The sequence below is a fragment of the Acyrthosiphon pisum genome, chromosome A1, assembly GCF_005508785.2.
Source record: "Acyrthosiphon pisum isolate AL4f chromosome A1, pea_aphid_22Mar2018_4r6ur, whole genome shotgun sequence".
NCBI classification, from domain to species: domain Eukaryota; kingdom Metazoa; phylum Arthropoda; class Insecta; order Hemiptera; family Aphididae; genus Acyrthosiphon; species Acyrthosiphon pisum.
In genome coordinates, this window is record NC_042494.1 from 105,308,810 (window position 1) to 105,326,968 (window position 18,159).

The 18,159-nt window shown below is 29.5% G+C and overlaps 1 protein-coding gene across 1 annotated transcript in view; it reads left to right on the plus strand.

The window, feature by feature from the left end:
- Positions 1 to 694: 694 nt before the first annotated feature.
- Positions 695 to 18,159, plus strand: part of LOC100168353 (epidermal growth factor receptor) — an 84,691-nt gene continuing 67,226 nt past the window's right edge. Inside the window, exon 1 of the mRNA XM_008186532.3 lies at positions 695 to 1,258. Within this exon, the coding sequence (XP_008184754.1) occupies positions 1,177 to 1,258 (82 nt within the window). The 5' untranslated portion in view covers positions 695 to 1,176. The remainder of the gene's footprint in view (positions 1,259 to 18,159) is intronic.

The window sequence follows — 18,159 nt, forward strand, 5'->3', positions numbered from 1 at the left end:
AAGAGACCCTACCCTGTTACCACTATGTCCGTTTTCCACCAAATGTTATATAAAACACGATATTTGGTACATATAGGTACATAAAATAATATAATATACTTATATTATATATAGTAATTGGTAATAAATGTATTATTTAGGTAGTAGGTACATATAGGTACATACTACACTCTACACTCATGTGTATACTCGTACTTAATATACACATAAATAAAATTGAATCGCTTTATATCTACGTCGTGCATAATATCAAATTTTGTTCGAAGATTCGTTTGCGAGAAATACGACACCACGTCCTTGCGCGGTTACAATCGCATAAAATAATGTGTGAAATGGTCGCGCATGTTTGAGTCGTCCTAAAGAGCTGAACATTGTAAAATAATAATAATTTATACAAATATTCACAGAAAATATTATACAGTAAGTCAGTAACTGATATATCATTATACCGTCTGCGAACCGTAAAAGTGCGCTTGCGTGTGCGTTTGCGCGCATGGGTACCGGAAAATTCGCATGCCGCCGCGCCCAGTCGAGACGCCCCCCACCCACCCACCGACCGAAGATTCCGTTTGACTGATAGATGGCGTGGTGTCCCATCGACGAGGAGCGTATTGTTGCGTATGCGGTTACCGGTTGCAGCCGAAGAAATAATAATAATAATATTATCCGCGCACGCTGCCGCCGTGTGGTAGTACCAGACACCAGTACGGTATCGCAATCGTTCAGAGTGTTACGTTGCCGTCGTTGTCTCCGTCGCCGTCGTCCTCGTCCTCTCGATCGGTATCAGTGAGCGTTTTTCGTTTTCTTTTTGTGTGTGCGATTCCCGTGTATTATTTTAACAGATTTTCCGCTCGTCCTTGGATGTGCGACATCGCGTCTTTTGGTTGGATAAAATATATTATCGAATCTTATCCGTCTTGAGTATAACCACCCCCTATCACTTATTGAGCTGCGGGGCACCTGTAATCGTCTGATGATCTCCTATCTCGTCTCGACGCGATGGTAATTTCGTCGTCAACGGCTTACCGGCCGTGGCTCTACTGTTGTGCGACCGAGTGACGAGGAGCAACGGAAAACCCGGTTGTGAATATACGTGAAAAAAAACAGCGCGCTCGCCGTCGTCCGTTTTCCGACCACCTAACGTCTTGTTCTCGCGTTCGAAGTGCCCGCGAAACGATGCCAGGTCTGCAGGGGTGGGTTTTCACGACGTTGCTGTTGACGCACGCGGTGCTCGAAACCCATCAGGTGGAAGAAAGAGGTGAGTGTATATTATATAGTACGACAACAACAACGATTCGATATTTTTGTGTACTGTGTTATGCTCACAAAATATATATATCTCGCAATACTCATATATTTGGTCTGATTTGCAAGGGGTTGTATTTGTAAGGGTCATTAAATAAATAATATGTAATGTATATTAAGGTTTTTTATTCGATGTGTACAACGGTTGGTGTAGTTTAGACAATATAGTAGGTACAACGGCGGTGGTGGTGTATTTCCCGTTAGCGCCAAACGATCTTCGTGGAGGGTAAATTCGATGTATTATAATATCATAATTTATCAAACTAAACCGATCTTTACTTGCACATAATAAACAATTTGAAGGGGACAACCGAAAATTTGTATTTGCCTTTTTTCAAACAGATTTTATTGGAATACTTAACACATGATATTATATTATAATTTTATCGTTTTTTTACATTCACCAAGACGGATAGGATCACGTGATGCTCAAGTATCGTGGGTAGGTATTAATTCTTGAAATAATTCCCTTCAGTCGATTCATATGATATCTTAGCACTTAGCAGATAAAGCAACGTACATTATTGTCGTATAGATTAGGCACTTATCATAGTATCATAGTATCATTTATTTTATTTGCTTTTGTTATGCCTTTTATTATTTTTATTCTTCTTTACTGTCTATTACATGCGTGTGATAGGACACATTATTCCTCGATATCAAATAGATTATGAATTGTGATAGTTCTTTTAAAAATATAAATTCAATAAATTCTACGAATAACCACTTGGTTTTTTTTATATTAATCAACTGCTTAACTCCGTAATTTAATGAATAATAACAAAAATACATTTTTATATTATTATTTTATAGACTCAGTAGGTAGTCAGTACAGTACGAGTACAATATTTGTATCTTTAACAATGAAAATATGTACGCATACCTATTTAGGTACTATATCGTTTACCTAGACTGTAAATCAGTTTTAAAATATAAAATTTAAATACAGTACTTGAAACCATTGAATTATTCATGTTTAATATAACTTGTAATTCATATAGGTACAATCCAAAAAATAACAATAACTGACAGGTTAATTGGCGATTAAAATAACATACCTTCATTTTACGTCTTTACATATTAATTCGCATTATTATAAACTACATTACTAAACAGTAGCTTGTTTTTAATTATTGTCTTACTACGTGATTAAATTGTTAAAAATATAAAACTATTCTAGATACGTTGTTGTTTTGATCACCAGTAATATGAAACTTTATTTATTATTATTGTTAGATATTTTGAAATAGATGGTTAATATTTGGTTTTAGAAGTTAGTCGTTGAATTTTTTTAATTCTTCAAGTAATAATACACCCTTTACATTTTACACTAGTAGGTAAATTTGCAGTATTTAAAATTGTATTGATTACCCAGTACAAATATTGAGAGATAAGTTAATACTATCTACTTAGCTAATAAATTGCATACCCTGGTGGCTGGTATAATATAATATGATATAATATTATACCATGAAATCTAAGTGTATAACTCAAGTAAGTTTAACGTCGTTGCTTAATGATTTTCAAAAATATTAAATTCATAATCTTGCCATATCTAATATCTACCTACGTTTATAAATAAATAAAACATTATATTTAATTAATGCGGTGTGTTAAATACCTAACTTATAAGTTTTAAGTATTAGTGTATTATTATTATTATATTAAATTATTAAGTTGACGATAATTAATAAAGAATTGGATTTATTTATTAATCTAATTCTATCTTTACTAAACACATTCAGACGTCGTATTTTGGACAAACTTAAATCGTTCATATTTTATTTGTCTAACAACACAGTGGTTATAATAATAAAAATATTTAATGAACGTTAAAAAAATGTCTTACGTATTGTATTATAAGAAAATATTATACACAACTATTATGTTTATTTGTATACCTTTGTTCGTGAGGAATAATTAATAAACTGGTGGAAAATATTTTTGTGAATAGAAGAATTCACATTTCTATTCAAAATATGTGCTCTCTCACTTATGAGAGTCTTGTTCGAGGTCTTGTTTTATTAGATCTCCTCGACGGACTCAACGTTCGTGTTGGTCGTTGGTTACACGCAAGACGGGTTTTTATTCATTGCAAGTTTCGCCCTGTCTCAACAATATTCATAACTTACTTTGGGTCGTATATGCTAATGCAGGTCGTGGCTAAAGGCTAAAAAAATTTGCATTATTTGTCTTTTATCGCACAATAATAAACGTGCTTTATTTTCAAGTGGTTGGTATTCTTAGAATGCTTAGGTGATATATAAATAATAATAATATTATTAAAAGCGTATATTCGCCGCAACCGTATTGTATTGTATTGTCAGTTGTCACAGCAAGAGGTCCCGTCGCCTCACAGTCCTTATATTATACGATCTATATTATTATTGTTAGCAGTTATCAGTATCACAATCGTGTTTCGTTTATGAGCATTTTCACTTTTATAAAAACGAATCTTACAATGTGTAGAAACTACAATAAAAACCAGGATATTATTGTTTGAAGAAAATCGTGTTTATATAGAGGTTTTAGATTAAGTTTGAGATTAAAAATTTAAAATAAATTTTCGAATATTATTTGGTTTTTTTTTCTCGTTTGGTTTCAAGTTTTTATAAATTATTTATCTAAAGTGAAAACTCTAGAATTTACCTACCGATAAAGTACAAAAATGTATACAGCATAATAAATAGTGCATACATGTCATCTAATGATATAACTCAATTTATAATGTGCATCATCTAAACTATAAAGTGCTAACCCTATACTAAATTGGTAATATATTTTAGTCAGTGGCGTAATTTGGTCATTTTTGTGGGGGGATGACATTTTTTAACATTTTGCCCCCCCCCCCCCCCAAAAAAAAAAAAATTATTTAATATCAGTACCTATATCACAATATCAAATTATGAATTATAAAACTATAAAAGTCGAATGCCGATTGCTGATTGTAGCTGTAACTTATAACCGATGTTCGATTACCGAATAACGACGAAACTAGGAAAGTCACTACGAAAATTCCGATTAAGTGTACAAATCATTATTAAGTTATTTTTTGTTCAATACTTCAATGGGAGGATAGTCTTTAATCTAGATAAAATAATCTGATAATCATCGAGCGTCGTCGATCCACGAAAAAATAATACTCTTATCACTCTCATCATTTTTCGGACAACTGCCAGCTAGCCGAGGCATTTGATATCAATACCTAATAAAAAAAATATATTATTAGATAAAGAAGTACATAGGTAAATGTAGTTAACCAGTCTTAAAAAAAAAAGGTCATGGGGGGGGATACGACACCCGAATCTCCCCCCCCCCCGTAATTACGCCACTGATTTTAGTTGCACTTTAATGGTTAATGATATTAAATGTAATAACACAAATAAATATATAAATTGTTATTTTAAACGAAACAAATTCAACTAAGTATCCTAATAACTTGTAAGTCACGAAAGTAGGTACCTACTTATGTTTATTGTTTATAATATAATAAATAATAATGTATTTAGTTTGCTGTAGGTAAAAACTTTAACTTGGTCTTATTCGATAAAATATAATGTTTACTTCAGATCAAAATGTAAAAGTGAAAGTTCATTAAGGTATCTTTTATCCAAATGACAAACAATAAATATACATGACTACTTAAAAAAAATATGATGTGTATCTAAATTCAAAGTTAGAATTTTTCTAATAAAAGAATACTTACCAAAAACAGTTAAAGAATGTCACTCTACAAAAATATTTAGTGTTAGCCTAACTTAGGACACACTACACACTTTATATTCTTGATTGTCTTGACTTTTTGTCATCAACCATAATTAAGTCTATAAAAATTAATGTATTAAAACAACTGGGAGCCTACGGAACTCCACGAAACGCCCTTCTAACAAATTATTATAAGTTTTAATTTTACTTTTAATTTTGTAACATATAATTTATTAATCAACGTTATTTTGTTTATTAATAAAAACAATACATGTATAAATGCTAAAACACTTAAATTTAATTTAATTTTTCCATTAATCTCAGTTTTGTAGGCACTTTGTGGTCATGTATACAACAAAGTATAGATAATCCAATAAACGTTTTTTTTCAATTTTTCATACAAAAATACAAACACATCTGTATTTATGTAAATTACATGTATATACATCGAAAAATACCCGTTGTAATAAATAAATAAATAATATAATAAGATATTATAGTACATTTATATTTTATTATAAAGTGTAAACAAAACAGATATAAATAAAATAAATAATGCTCAACCGAAAATCTACAATTTTGAAACTAACACGATTCCAACGTGGCGTCAACTAGCTGATGCATATTTCAATGCATCATATTATTATTATACGCCCGCAGGATTTAATAGTACGATGACAGTTATAATCATTGTTCTCCTCGATCACGTATCCTCTCTGCAACGACTACATTTCCGTGACCGTCGGTCCCTTTTGCTGAGAACGCGGTTTGGAAACAACTAGGATTCTTTTCAAAAAATTTTAAGTAAAACCCTCTATTAAGCCGTCAACGGTTTTAATTATTGGAACCGGATGGACGTCACGCACATCCGAGGTGTAAGATTACGGTTTATTTCCTCCGTTCTGGGGGTGCTGATGAGAGGATGTAGAACCCGGGGAGGAAATGTGCACACACAAGGGTTGCGGAAGGTACACATATATCTTTTGTGTGGATAATTTTATAATCATATTATATATACGGATTATCTAGTGAACGCCCGGATTAAGGGTTTGTACGTGATCCGGTTGAAAGTGTGCGTGTACCTATGTTTTTTGAAAAGGTTTTTATATTTCCATAAGTGGCGCCCATAATGGGGTTGTCCCCTCTTCCCGCTTTGAGACGTGGACTTTATTAAGTATAGCGTTAAACGGGGATTTTTAACATTTAGGGATACAAGTAATTAAACGCATCGTCAGGTCTGTGCGTGTGTATGTATAGTATATATTCATCGTAATGCTCAATGATTTGTAAAGGATGCATATAAAATATAAGGACATAAGATATTAGATTATTCATATTATGTGTAGTATAACCTATATATCCTATAATACAGTAAACCTTTATGTAGGTATAAGATATACTGTCAAAAAAAAAAAACTCAAAAGTAATTCATAAACTAAAATAAATATGCGATAAATTATAATTGATTGGAGGAAACTACCCGACGTGGGTATTCATTTTTTTTTAAATTTTTTTTTTTAACTGTTAAATGTTTAGCAGATCACGGCACCCATTTATTTTAAGCTATATCATGGATCAACAGGAATGGTTTTTTATGCTTAAGTCTTAAAACACATGTATTGGAAATAGTGAAAAGAAATGTAACAACAATTAAACGTTATAGCTACTTTTTATAACAAATTAAAACTCAAATGCTATAGAAGATTAAAAAAAAACGGGCAAACAACCAATTGCTAGAATTACTATAATAATTATACTATTATATTTTTATCCATACTTAGGTAGGTTAGTATAGGCCCTACTTTTGTAGTTAGTGGTCTGTAATAATATATTTCTTATACATTTTCCTTGGTGACATTAGTAACAAATAATTAATAAATAAATATCTTTTTATGAGTATCTAATTTTTATTTATTTTATTTATTAAATTTCAACGGATCAAAATTAGTTTTGTAGTTTGAGTCTCTTGTATCACTAGTTATATAATATAGAATAATTCAGCTCTGTATAATACTTTCTCGTGTCTGGATTTAGCAGAGTCCGTAACAAACTATGACAAGGTTGACTTAGGTCTTAGGTTTTTGAAATTTAATTCCATAAATCAACAAAATGCGTATTATTATGTTAATACAATGTTTTGATATTATTTAAACAAAGTTCATAATTATTTTCAGTTTTACGAAGTTTAAATTGTATTTGTAATATATTTTTAATTAACATTTACTTAACATTTTATACTGATCAATGCTCATATTTGCATACCGAACATATAGATAACTATAATTTCAACTACTGTAAAACGTAATAACCAATATATTATATATATATATGTACTGAGGCCAAAAACTCAAATCATCAATGTGCCACAAGGTCCAATAGGACAATAATCTTCCAACATTTTTAAAATTAAGTCAATTTAAAAGTTACTGTCGGAGTGACGCCTTATGACAATTATTTATAGAATTACAAACACAACAATTACATTGCCTCCAATAGTCTACAATATTATAATTCCTATTCAATAAAAATAAATGCATTATTAAATGCGTATATTTTATATAAATAATGAATGGTTCATCATGAACCGGTTAAGTTAATATTTGAATTACGCAAACTTGTTTACCCTATGAAATAATAAAAAAAAATGTTATTTAGCATCCAATATTCACGGTTCAAATTACGTAGCTATGGTACACTATATCACGTATTTTTTTATGTTCTAAGTTAGTTCAAATTATATTATAATATTATCAAGTTCTCTGACCTCAGCCATGGATTAGGTAAGTGTGTAAGATCTAGACTTTTTTTTAATTTCGGTTCAACTATCATTATGATGATGTTGTTGGTGTCAAATTTCGTCGAACTGTGAAAGAATGAAAAAAAAATCAACAACGGTCTTGTGAGCAACTGATTAAGGTCGATTAATACGACCCATTGGCGACCTAATATACGCTTGGTCTTTGTCGAAGAATCAATTTTTTTTCCAACATCGTTCATCGAGATTAAAATGATGTCATCGATTTTTTCTTAATTTTAAACAGCTTGATACTAAACAAAACAAATTGATTTGCCAATATTGTATACCTATTTAAAAAGATTCACCAATTTAAAAATTATAACTAATTGAGTAAATACACATAACTCTTCATTATAAAACAATTGAATCTATAGTTCAGTGAAAAAAAAATATATATATAAATTCAAAATATTTTAAACGTAGGTAGATATACTATGATATGTGTTTTCTAACATTAATGTTATATAGCATAGTGTAAATATTTAATATTATACCTATAATATGTATAGGCTTGCATTTTATCTTTGCATTATATAACATTTTTTTTAATTTACTGTGGTGTTTAATAATATTTATTGTTATTGTAATGTATACTAATCATAATAATGACTATTGTCAATAGTTAACAATAGTTATCAATAGTAAAACAATTTATCACTTATTTATTATATACGATTAATATTAAATACATATAGGTACTAATTATTGTAATTTAAATGTGATTACTTAATATAGTATAAAACGCCTTAATATACACTTAAATCATTTAATAATATAATGTAATGACTCTCATGATTGATGTTATATCTAATTTCGTCACAACGGTCCACTTTTGGAACCAATAAATTAGTATCGTAAGAATTAGATGTTTACGACGCATTTAAGAGACTCGTGCAAGTGTGCATACCGATGTGGTGCCACTTGTCACGACTCATGAACGGGAGAAAAAAAACAGGGTTAAGAACCACCTTATTTTAAAGTGGCGTGCCTCCGTATAAACGGCGATAGTAATAAACCAGAACCAATCGGTTTAATGACAGTGGCTGGTCAGAAAGGACGTGAATTCCTATAACAGGCGCCCGACCCTCCCTATAACCATGTATCGGGTGCACTTCACGCGCAATCTTAAGTGGAAAACGATTTCTAGTATACCTGTGGACAATGCTTTGGCTTCCAACCGAGAAGGTACTGACCGCTGGGTTGGGCAAAATCAATTTCTTTTTCAATGTGGAACATATTTTAGTAGCAAACTATTGAATTATTTTCTTATAATCCCTTTGAACTTCTCGTTTTGTCACAAGTAATAATAATAAATAATTCGACCAGTATTTTTGTCAAAATTTAAAATTGATATTAGTTCTAAAAATCCATTATTATTTCAATGTAGTAATTTTGTTTAAGTTAAATACTTCTTAAATAATAATATAATATCATACAATTTTACATTACTTTGGTTGAATAGTCAAAGTATTCAAAAGTTTTCAAAAAAGTAACTGAAATATATTACATATTTATATTTATAATAAATATTATTCTAAACATTGATTCAAAATATCAAGGATAAAAAAAATCATATTCAAACACGATAGTGGAATATTATTATTATAAATGTAATATGTATATCTTACAAATCATTAATAACGGACAAGTTACACGTCATTGTACCTATTTTAAACCTTTAACGATTTACCACAAGATAGAAGTTTACAAATTTTAAAGCATTCTATTTTATTACTGTAAAGATTTACATACCTATTTGAACTTACCTGAGGCATTTAAAACGTTTTTATTATCTTTTCCAGCATTTAAGTGCAGGTTCCTTGGATTTCAATTAGTACTTTACGTAACAATAAGCTTAAAGTACTTTGTCAATAAAAAGCATGTCTTTTAATTATTCTTACGACTCCTAATTCTTATACATATATGTATACCCGTATGTTTTTTTTTTAAACTAAGTGATATGTCGACTTATTGTTAATTTATTTCAAGTATTTTTAAGGATAAATACAAAAGTATTATTTTTAGAAACAATGGCTGATATCTTCTCAGGCTCCTCTTAAACAGCATGTTGATCAGCGCTAACCAATACAAAACAGATGTGACCCAGACGATAAAAATTGAATTTTGTTTTTATTTTTTCCCCCATCATTATTTTTACTGTTTATAGTAATTATTTCTAAAACAAATTTACTGTTAATTTATTTTGCTCAACCAGTTGCTTCAGGGCAGTTTTTTTCCGCGTACTATTTGTAAAATATTTTTTCAACCTTGAACTTTCTTGCGAAGTCAGTGTCGTGATCGACAAGTGGCGATTATTTAATAAATTGTGTTATATGACGTATTTTCTTAGTCTCTCATCCTGTATAAAAAAAATGAAAAAAGAAACATTCCTTCAGAATTGGCACACACAACTGCTCATGACAGTAATTAACTAATTAAGTACTGGGTCACAGAATTGTATGGATGGCTCACCTAAACTCGCTTAATGATAATTAAAAAATGTATGTATATATAAAAATATGTTAGGTATATTATATATTATTTATATTTAATATCCAATTAATATTGAACTTTTGTCGTATACTGTAAGATATCATGTAAATATAAGAATATAAGAAATTAAATAGGTAGATATATATATTATTACATGCACATGCCTATTATGGCCTTTGTAGTATGTAGTCATTGCTAGTAATTAATTCTAATTAATGATGTTTGATTCAAATTGTATGTTTTTATTATACTTGCCCAATAACAGCAGTCATACCTATTTAAGAACCAATATTAAAATAATTAATAAAAGATGATTAATAAGTAGGTAATAATTAACTAATAAACAGTCGTATAAAATGTATAAATTGCAAAATTATATTAAATAATATTACTTAATTTTGCATATTTTGCTTTATTCCTTAAAATAATAACTATAGGTATAGTTGTAATTTTTTAATTTTATGTTTTTATAATTTGAATGAATAATAATAATAATTGACGTAAAAACAAAAGCCATCTAACTTAAATGAAGTTGAGTTTATTTTATCGGAACTACTAATTAATACTTATAAGTTATACAAAATAAGATACCTTTATTAGTAATATTTTAGTTATAAATCTACCGTTTAAATATCAATCATTTGGCTGATAATCATTCTTTATCTTTAAAAAAAAAATGAATTGCGAATGGTGTCTACAATTTATTCAAACATATATTAATGAAATTTTAATATTTAATAATAGTATAATACAATATTGTATGCGTATTTTATAACAAGTACTCACCACTGAGTGCGATCTAGTGGGGACTTGATTTAGGTACAAAAAAAACTCTCACGTAAACACATGAAATCAATGAAGTACCTGAACAAATTTTTTCTATTCCAGTAATCTATCTATTGTTGAATACATTTTTTTGAGGATCAATAGAAAACTATACGGTCGTTTCGGAAGTACTCGAGTTACTCTAACACGCTGCTATTACCTTCAGCTTTACGACCGGTGTTTTTATGTACGATATTACGATTGTATATTATAATATTTACACGATGATCTTGTTTGTGCCCGTGTGCACGCGAGATAATCTCGAGAGGCGGAAGGATTCCCACGACGAGGAGCCGTAGCAGTAGCGCAAGTGTGCATGTATGCGACGTTGCCAACGATGACAGGTGTGTAGACGGGACGGGTGTGGGTGGCTATGGCAGCTAAAGGAGGAGGGGCAGGTGTGTGCCGAAGCAGGTGGCCTTACTTCTTTGGGTTCTCACGACCTTCTATGCATTATATACGCATAAGGTCCCGTTTTCGTGGATTTCTTTTTTGGAATCGCGACACGACCACAGACTATAACAATAATTTACATTTACATGTAATTATATATTTTATATAAGTGTGCTTCAAATTAAGGTATAACTTTTTTCATTTATTAAGTCCTCTTCAATATTCCAGTGATAATATAACATGAACGATCATCCCCTTCGAGATCTGCCGTGTTTTTTAGTCCGAGATTAAATGGAAAGGCAAATAAATAGGAGGGTTTAACTAAAGAGTTTAAACAGGAGAAGTTAATATAATTTTATTTTATCTTTTTTTTTTATTAATTATAAGGTTTGAATTATTATGTTTTTAATTACAATATAGACCTAAGTAGTTCCAAAATTAAAAAATAATGTACCCTATTAGCTATACTAAAAAACACAAATGATAACTATTAGTGATTTTTTAGAAATATGTCCTCAAAATGCATATTTTTTAAAATATCTGATTTATTTTTTACATTTAATTTCATCTTGAAGAGCATTCAACAACCGTCAGACACGACCTTGGATACATTTTTTATATCAGTGAATATAATATTTACGAAGATTTTTAACTCGTCCTATATGATAGACAATATTCTACTAAGTTTTTTTTTAGATTTTGTTATTTTTTTGACACGCGATGGTAACCGCGATTATATGTAACCACTGAATGGGATCTGTCATGAGGCTCAGGCGGCCCGGCCGGTGTTATGCGCGTATATGGGGGGTTATTGTACTTGGACGTGCCCGGTATGAAGGTATGTTTCGTTCACACTTCACCGAACACGATGAATTGAAAGTACAAAAAAAAGTGTGTATAATATTATAGGAAAACCTCGTCTGAATAGAAATTCCATTCGGTATGGACATGAGGCATAAAAATATTAGACGCTGCGCGTGTACCACCACAGAGCACGTCGTAGCTCTCGACGACGACGATGGGCTAATTAAAAAATAAAAATTAAAGAAGATAGGATCCAAAATCCCAATATACTCACGTTCGTAGAGTTCTTAAGTCTTAATGAAGTGTCTTCGACAGTTTTAATTTAGTTTTAATGATCTTATAAACTCATAACTATATGGTTAAAAATCGTGTAGGTTTTATAAATAAACGTAAACTAAGATAACAAAAATTCAAAATATAACATTTTATAAATATATTTCAATTACATAACTAATATAATTTAAATAAGAGGAAATCGAGGTTTACTACATGCCTAATAAATTTAGATACTCACTAAAATTCAGTGAGATGTATATATAAATACATATCCGCATAAAAAAGAATAGCCTGTATAAAAATATATAAATTAATAAAGTATGAATGTCCATAATAGGAGGAAAAAATTTAGCAGTTAATTGGTCTTTTACATTTTCTGTATCGTGGGAATCGCGTGCAAATAATCTAGTTGGCCCAAAATTTTATTAAAACTGTTGAACACCAAGTCACAACTGCTTACATTGAAAATAAACCTCTTAGATACAATGTTTTTAAAAATATTAAATGTGAACTTAGTTCAACCTGTTTATATCCTTTACTTCATAATAACTGTATATTTTACTCGGAAAAACACAGTACATTGCACATGATAATTAGGTAGGTACCTACTCCTTGTTTCTTTGTTTTGCTTTAGCCATATCTAATCTTTACATTTCAAGATGTTACAACTACCAAATTATTAGCATTATAAATTTACAGCGCCTCAGTGATACTTTCGTATTACATTTTTTACTTGATGATAAGTAATTACCTATTTCAGATCTAACTCATAATAAAGTATCAAATATATTTGTTTCATTATTGTTTTATTTGAGAATCAATGGAGTGTATGAAATTATATCCTAGTATACTACATATCATATTATTATGATATAAAAATATATTTAAAACGTTATAATATTAATATGTTACTAGTAGATAATGTTCATAAGATAGAGAAACTTCATAGTAGACTATTTTTATATGTATAATATTTTATTATTAGAACTGATTTTTTTACACTTGTCTGCTTTCTGAACACGTATATTAAATAAAAAAAATATTTGGTAAACTGATATAGATGGTTTAATATAGTGTGTTTTCAAAGGGTTATTTCGACATGGAGATTTTTGACCGCACACTAGTCGTCCACTGCCGATGCCGTCTGGATAGACCCCCTCGAGTGTTTGTTTGTTTTAACCGATAATAATGATGGCTGCAACTTTTGAACGGAACCGGTTTCAGATGATGCCCCGGAGGCGCAAATACAAAGTAGATTATAATTATTGCCTATATTGTCTTGTAGTCCACTGCATGCATATAACTCACCCGACAACTTAATTTATATTAATCGGTATTATTCTGCCTTTCAATCCCGTCCCCGTGAGCTGTTTGCTCACGATTTATTTCCACATATTCATTTTCCATTCATCATATTATTCGGTTATATTTAAATAATATATCGACCGGTTTTGGATTTGCTCATAGATTTTCAGCATACCTACATACGAGAATCGATTAGAGTGACACATGATACTAGTATACTTCAAACAAAACTACAAATAAAATACGGAATATAATATTGTTTCAAAACTTTCTTGATTCATTGAAAACAGACTTCGGATAGAACCGTGTCAACATTATGTCAGAGATAAAAACCGGGGAGGGGAAGTCAAAAATCTCTGATAACACAGCACTTACTATTATATTTGTTTTACAAGTAATAAAACAATTAATATTAATTAAAATAGTGGGGTGCATGTCCCCCCAGTACCTCCTGCGAGTGAACATGAGTATGTCATCTGCATAATGATACGTAGAAATGAAATTATGAGCAATCTTCTAAAGTGTTTTTATTTGCATAACTTTTAAATCTAAAATATAAAAATATTGAATTAATTACGTTAATTAATAAACATAAAATATAAATACCATTCAACATGGTAAATATATTATATTTCAAGCTCGTTACAGTATTCTAACTTTATCACAAAAATTTTAAACCTTTTTAAATTGATCATTTAAAATTGTCTTCAAAATAATTTTAAATTATAGATACTTTAAGTATTATCTTTGGACATACTTATTTAACATATTTAAAGTTGATTATGATACAATTGTAAAAATAAGCTATTATTTGAGGAGAATAATATTGAATGGACAATTATTTCATACAACTTCTTTATAATATATATCATAACATTCGATAAAAAAAATTTAATGGTACTTGATAAAAATAAATAAATTACTCATGGATGTAAAAATGTTTTTACAATTTAAATATTTTCGGTTGGTAAATAAAAATGTATTTATACTTATCATTGGATACGATTTTGATTTTGTTATGTGTTGCTATTTTTAATAAAAATGTATCATGTCTGTAATGTGTACGTACAGATATTTTCCAAATAAATTGAATTTCAACAAAAATTTCAAAACAACTTTTAATAATGTGTTGTGTACATAGTTAATATTCTTTGTTAAAATTAAAAAGTCAGTGTTTTTAGAAAATAATATTATATGTCTTTCTAAACAATTAAACCTGTTTTAGAGGTAGATTTTGATGACAGTACCGATAATAATCTAGGCAAATACGTGACCAGATTATAACGTAACTATTCACTTGTCAAAGACCATGTATACCAATGGTTAGGCCCATAAACATTGCGTCGTGTACGCAAATGTGTAATAAATAATTTTAAAGTACCTCTCTGTACTTTTTGTATATCATTGAATACTTGTTTTTCTTGAATAATGAAAATAATGATCTTATTTTATATTTTATTTATAATTTTAATATCAAAATTTATCTCAATTCCCTGTTGGAAAATAAATAAATGAAAATTCAAAATTCAAAATTTAATAGCTATTATTATTAGAGTTTAATTTTAATATATTATAATACATATTTTTTTTTTACAGTTTTTTTAATTTCATATATAATATATTATATTATAAAATATGTATAACTTAAAAGTTATAACTTATATAATATATAAATTGTATGATATAATAGTCTGAATTAATACTGATACTATAACTATATTAAGGTAGGGCGAAGTAAAAGTATTACAAAACTCAAAAGTAATTCATATGGATTATACGAATATTTGTTGTAAACTGTGACAGTCTAAAAGAAGGTTTAAATAAGAATACAAGATACAAAGACTGAGTGTCACCGTATAATTGTAATATACGCGTACATGTATAATATTAATGTACTACTATTGACTACTCGTTTCTTCAGTGTAAGGCAGTATTGTAATTTGTAATTTGTATTAATATTATTTATTATAAATTCTAAATCAATAATACAAAAAACAAAGACAGACGTTCAACCAAAAACCCCCTTGTCCCGCATCCAAATAAAAGCTTAAAAACTAAAATATTTATTCAACAAATCATTTAATAGTTACTATATTATAGTATGTTCAGTTAATATATATTTATTAAGATGTTTGTGGGTGGGTGAGAAACTCGTGTAAAATAGATGTTTATGTTGATTCACATAAACTGCATATAATAAACATAATATAATTTTTAAATAATAAGTAGATCTTAAAGATTGTAATAAATACAAGTATGCCAATCTGGTAAATAGCATATAAATGTAATTATTATAAAATAACTAAAATATTTAAATAATTGTTCTGAAAGAAGGATTTTTTAAGAACGTTATACAAAAAATTTTGTTCTCACAGTAAAAAACAAAAAAAAAATAACTAGAAAAATGTGTTCAATATTCTGACTGACATTATATATACAATATACTCACGATGAAGTTTCTTTAAAATGTATTGTACTCCGAAAGACCGTTATATTCTCTTTATTTTATTATAAGTTCCGGTCGTCACGATGAGAACCTCCTCAATACAATTTATTTAGCGAGCGAGGGTTATATAAATGTAAACCACGCCTGCTCCGGTTCTTCTTCTTATCCGGATCTATCCAACCGATTATCATATTACTTCCGACGAAATCATTAAGACTCAAACTGAAACACAACACTACGCTACGCGTATTATAGTATAAAAAATAAAGCATTTAAATAAAAAAAAAATTAAAGAAAAATTATATTCTCTAGTCTTTGGGGCTTACAATATTGTATAGCACCGTCATTATGACATATTTTTCAACTTGGCGCGGGATTTATAGACACCCTTATAACTACTGTAGAAATCCGGAAATCCCATATGTACGACCCACATTTGTCGTTTATACACGTCACCGTGCGTCATTTTTTTCTCACAGTACATTTTTCCGAAATGTGGCTCGTTAAAATCAAAACCAACCTGAATATACTACCCACGCTCACGCGTGTGTACAAAACCGTCGTAAATTATGCCACATTCAAATTATCGTTGATGATGATTTCTTCAATTTGAGTTTTTGGGTTGCTGCCTTGGTGTTGTATCATATATATATATATATATATATATATATATATACATTTTGTATCGTATATAATATACTATACTAGCTTATCCCGTACACTTCGTTTTGCGGTTGCACGAATTCTTTATCGGATGTGTCCGATATTCCGATATAGTATACACAAGATAAACATAGTCGTACTTCACCAATTGGTATCGCGATTCGTTTCAGCGAGATGTCGCAGGATTAAAGATGTCAAACTTTTTTGGAAAATGTATCAGTACGAACATTTACGTATAATATATAAAAAAAATTGTAAGTGTAATTTTTATTCAATTTTCAAATAACGTTTACGTGCCCAATTTCTTACCTCTTCAAAACCTTTTTATGAAGTGTGTGGATGTAGAATGGTTGATGGATATTATTTTTATTTTTACCATCTACCAACCTATATCTAACCTATTCCTATACGGCTATTATACGACCATATATGCATACATATACACTAAATTAGTCTGCACTTATGGTCGTATAGACTACTCCGGTTACGTAAATAAAACTTAATACACGAGTTAACACATTAAAAATGAGGAACTCACTCGATTTTATGAACGGGAAAAAAATCTACCCGGTAAAAAGCATCTCAGTAAAATTTACGTAAATTTACGCTTACCTATAAAATTTATCCGGTAAATTTGCCGAGCACACATCTCTATACGCAGGATTTATCCCGTTGTTCAAATCTTGAAATTGCAAACATTTGTTATGTAAAATTATTATAATTGTGATGACTGATGAGTGATGACCATGCAACTCAAACGTACATAAATTCATAAATATAAAGTAAATCATAAATATTAAAATATAACAAAAAGGTTGTACGTTTTTGCACAAATAATCCACTATTAAGTCCAAGGCTTTGCACCCGTTTAGCCCGTATAGCCAAAACCCTTAAAAAGCCCTTAAAAATTATCGAAACCGTAAACCCATATAACCCGATTGATTTTGACGACGTATAACCCGAAACACCCAAAACCGAAATTAAATTCAGGTTTTAATCCATAACCCGTATAAAAAAAATATTACATTTTCAAGTGACATAATATGTCATATTATGAATTTGTATGTATATTTCATGGAGAATTCAGTTTTTCATAATTGGGAACGCTGGTTACATGTAACAAGTGTGATACAACTGATAATTATTT